The 2,290-nt window shown below is 36.0% G+C and overlaps 1 protein-coding gene across 1 annotated transcript in view; it reads left to right on the top strand.

Annotated features, from left to right (window-relative positions):
* LOC107702290 (putative gonadotropin-releasing hormone II receptor) overlaps nt 1-1,636 on the top strand; it is a 3,238-nt gene extending 1,602 nt beyond the window's left edge. The window contains exons 2-3 of the mRNA XM_016504548.1: nt 788-992; nt 1,137-1,636. Coding sequence (XP_016360034.1) covers nt 788-992; nt 1,137-1,636 — 705 coding nt within the window. The remainder of the gene's footprint in view (nt 1-787; nt 993-1,136) is intronic.
* Nucleotides 1,637-2,290: the final 654 nt, after the last annotated feature.

Here is a 2,290-nt window from a genome sequence, read left to right as displayed (position 1 = left end):
TTTTTTGAACCTTAAACCGCATAAACACATTTCATTACACCAAATACACCAAATAATGTTCTTTTTAGCAGCATCATATGACCCCTTTAATGGCATTCTGAACATGCTAATCTTTTGATTCTTTTCTAAATATGTTACATTTTAAAAGTAAATGCACATTGTTTTTAAGGAGGGCATGCATCTCCCCCATCCATCTGTCTTTTTTCTTTCTAAATTTATGACTTACCCTGGTAAAAAGACTCCCCAACCTGGATTGCTGATTTAAGCTGATCTTTCAGCCTAAATAGCAGAATGTGCCCCAAACCCCTCAAAAACCAGTCAAAAGACCATCTATCTTAGGCCTGTTTAAGCTGTTTAACTGTTGTCACAATATATGGTGTAAGATGTCATAGTGAAAACTGTCTGTTTTGAGAAGTATCTCATTGTATGTATGTTCCCTTTTCTGATGTTTATAATTATACTATTACTATTCAAATAAAATTTCAAAACAGAAAGGAAGAAGTAAGCTGTAGCGGTGTTTTTATGCTATCATAGTTTTTATTAATAGTTTGAATTAGTTTTTATATTTACATTTTCTGTTTTTCTAACTTTTCAGTTTTATTAATTTTGTTGTGTTTTTGTCATTTTTGTTAGCTTATATAGTTTTTAGTAATCATTTCAGTTTTAGTGAATCAAAAAAATTGTTTTTATGGTTTTAGTTTTAGTTAACTATAGCCCTGGCCTGTTAGTAGATGGCTTACATCAGTCTATCTGGAATATCTATGCCTGTAATATGCTCTTTGTCCAGGTGTTTGTTTTCCACGTTGTAGTGATCGATTCCCCCAAGCGGTTTATTCAGTGTACAACCTATGGCAGCTTTAGCTCACGCTGGCAAGAGACACTTTACAACATGCTTACCTTCACCTTCCTCTTCCTCTTACCACTCGTCATCATGATCTCCTGCTACAGCAGGATATTGTTTGAGATCTCCAAGAAAATGACAGAAGACAGCTGTAAGTCCTTTTTTGACAAAAACATATGTAATGGTAACTTCTTGATCAGTTTGCAAGTAACATGACCCCGCGGTGTCTTAACTTTATTACGTGTCATCTGTCACGCTAATGTCTTGCTTCTGTTGTGATCTTTGTCACATCTAGTGCTGTCCAACGAAGTGCAGCTGCGCAGGTCGAAAAACAACATCCCTAGGGCACGCATGCGCACGCTGAAGATGACTGTGGTCATTGTGCTGTCATTCATGGTGTGTTGGACACCCTACTACATGCTTGGCCTGTGGTACTGGTTCTGTCCCGCTGGCCTGGAGGAAACAGTGTCCCAGTCCCTCTCACACATCCTTTTTATATTCGGCCTGTTAAATGCTTGTTTGGACCCCATCATCTATGGTCTCTTCACCATTCCACTATGCATGAGGCACAGACAGCGTGAACATAACATTGTAGCGTTTGAGCTGGAGAACACTAATAACTCTTTGATGACTTCCATCAGAACTTCCACCTCCTCTCTCACTTTAAAGAGACTGACAGTTCAGCAGACTTCTAGAGAAAAGCTAGAATGGGACGGAGAGTATGTGCACAGGATTGGAGATGATGGGGCAAAGAACAGTGTGGCCTTTGCAAGTCATTCCACCTGTATGGACTAAAAGCCAAAACGCATGAGTTGTCTATATGTATGATAGTTTTCCATTTAATTTCCATGAAAGCCATTAAGGGCACTTTAATCTTATCTGATATGTATAAAGGTTTCACGTGTAATGTTTCAAAAAGGTTTTATTTATTGTAATTAGTTCATTCATATTGGCTAATGAGGTAAATCTTTTGCACACTGAGCCTTGAGATGACCAGACAATGAAAGTCAGTGGGGTCCAGCAATGTTTGGGAGTTTTATTATACAGACTAACAGATTTTTTTTAAAGAAGTTGCTATTTTTATTTAGCAAGGACATATTAATTAATGTAAAGGCAATAAAGATTTTTTCATAGTTACAAAAAAGTCGATTTCAAATAAAGGCTGTTCTGAACTTTCCATTCATCAAAGAATCCTGAAAAAGATGTATCATGGTTTCCACAGAAATGTTTCCTGTGCAGCAAATCAGCATACTGGAGTGATTTAATATTAACTGCGAAAATTCAGCTTTGCCACAGGAATTTATTGCAATTTATATATAAAAATAGAAAACAGCTATTTTAAATTATAATACTATTTCACAATATTACTGTTTTTATTGTATTTTTGATCAAATAAATGCAACCTTGTTGAGAAAAAGAGACTTATTTCTAAAAGATTTCAAAATGTTA

The sequence above is a fragment of the Sinocyclocheilus anshuiensis genome, unplaced genomic scaffold (assembly GCF_001515605.1).
Source record: "Sinocyclocheilus anshuiensis isolate Anshui unplaced genomic scaffold, SAMN03320099.WGS_v1.1 scaffold1941, whole genome shotgun sequence".
In the NCBI taxonomy this organism is placed as follows: Eukaryota; Metazoa; Chordata; class Actinopteri; order Cypriniformes; family Cyprinidae; genus Sinocyclocheilus; species Sinocyclocheilus anshuiensis.
This window is presented reverse-complemented; position numbering and strand designations above follow the sequence as displayed.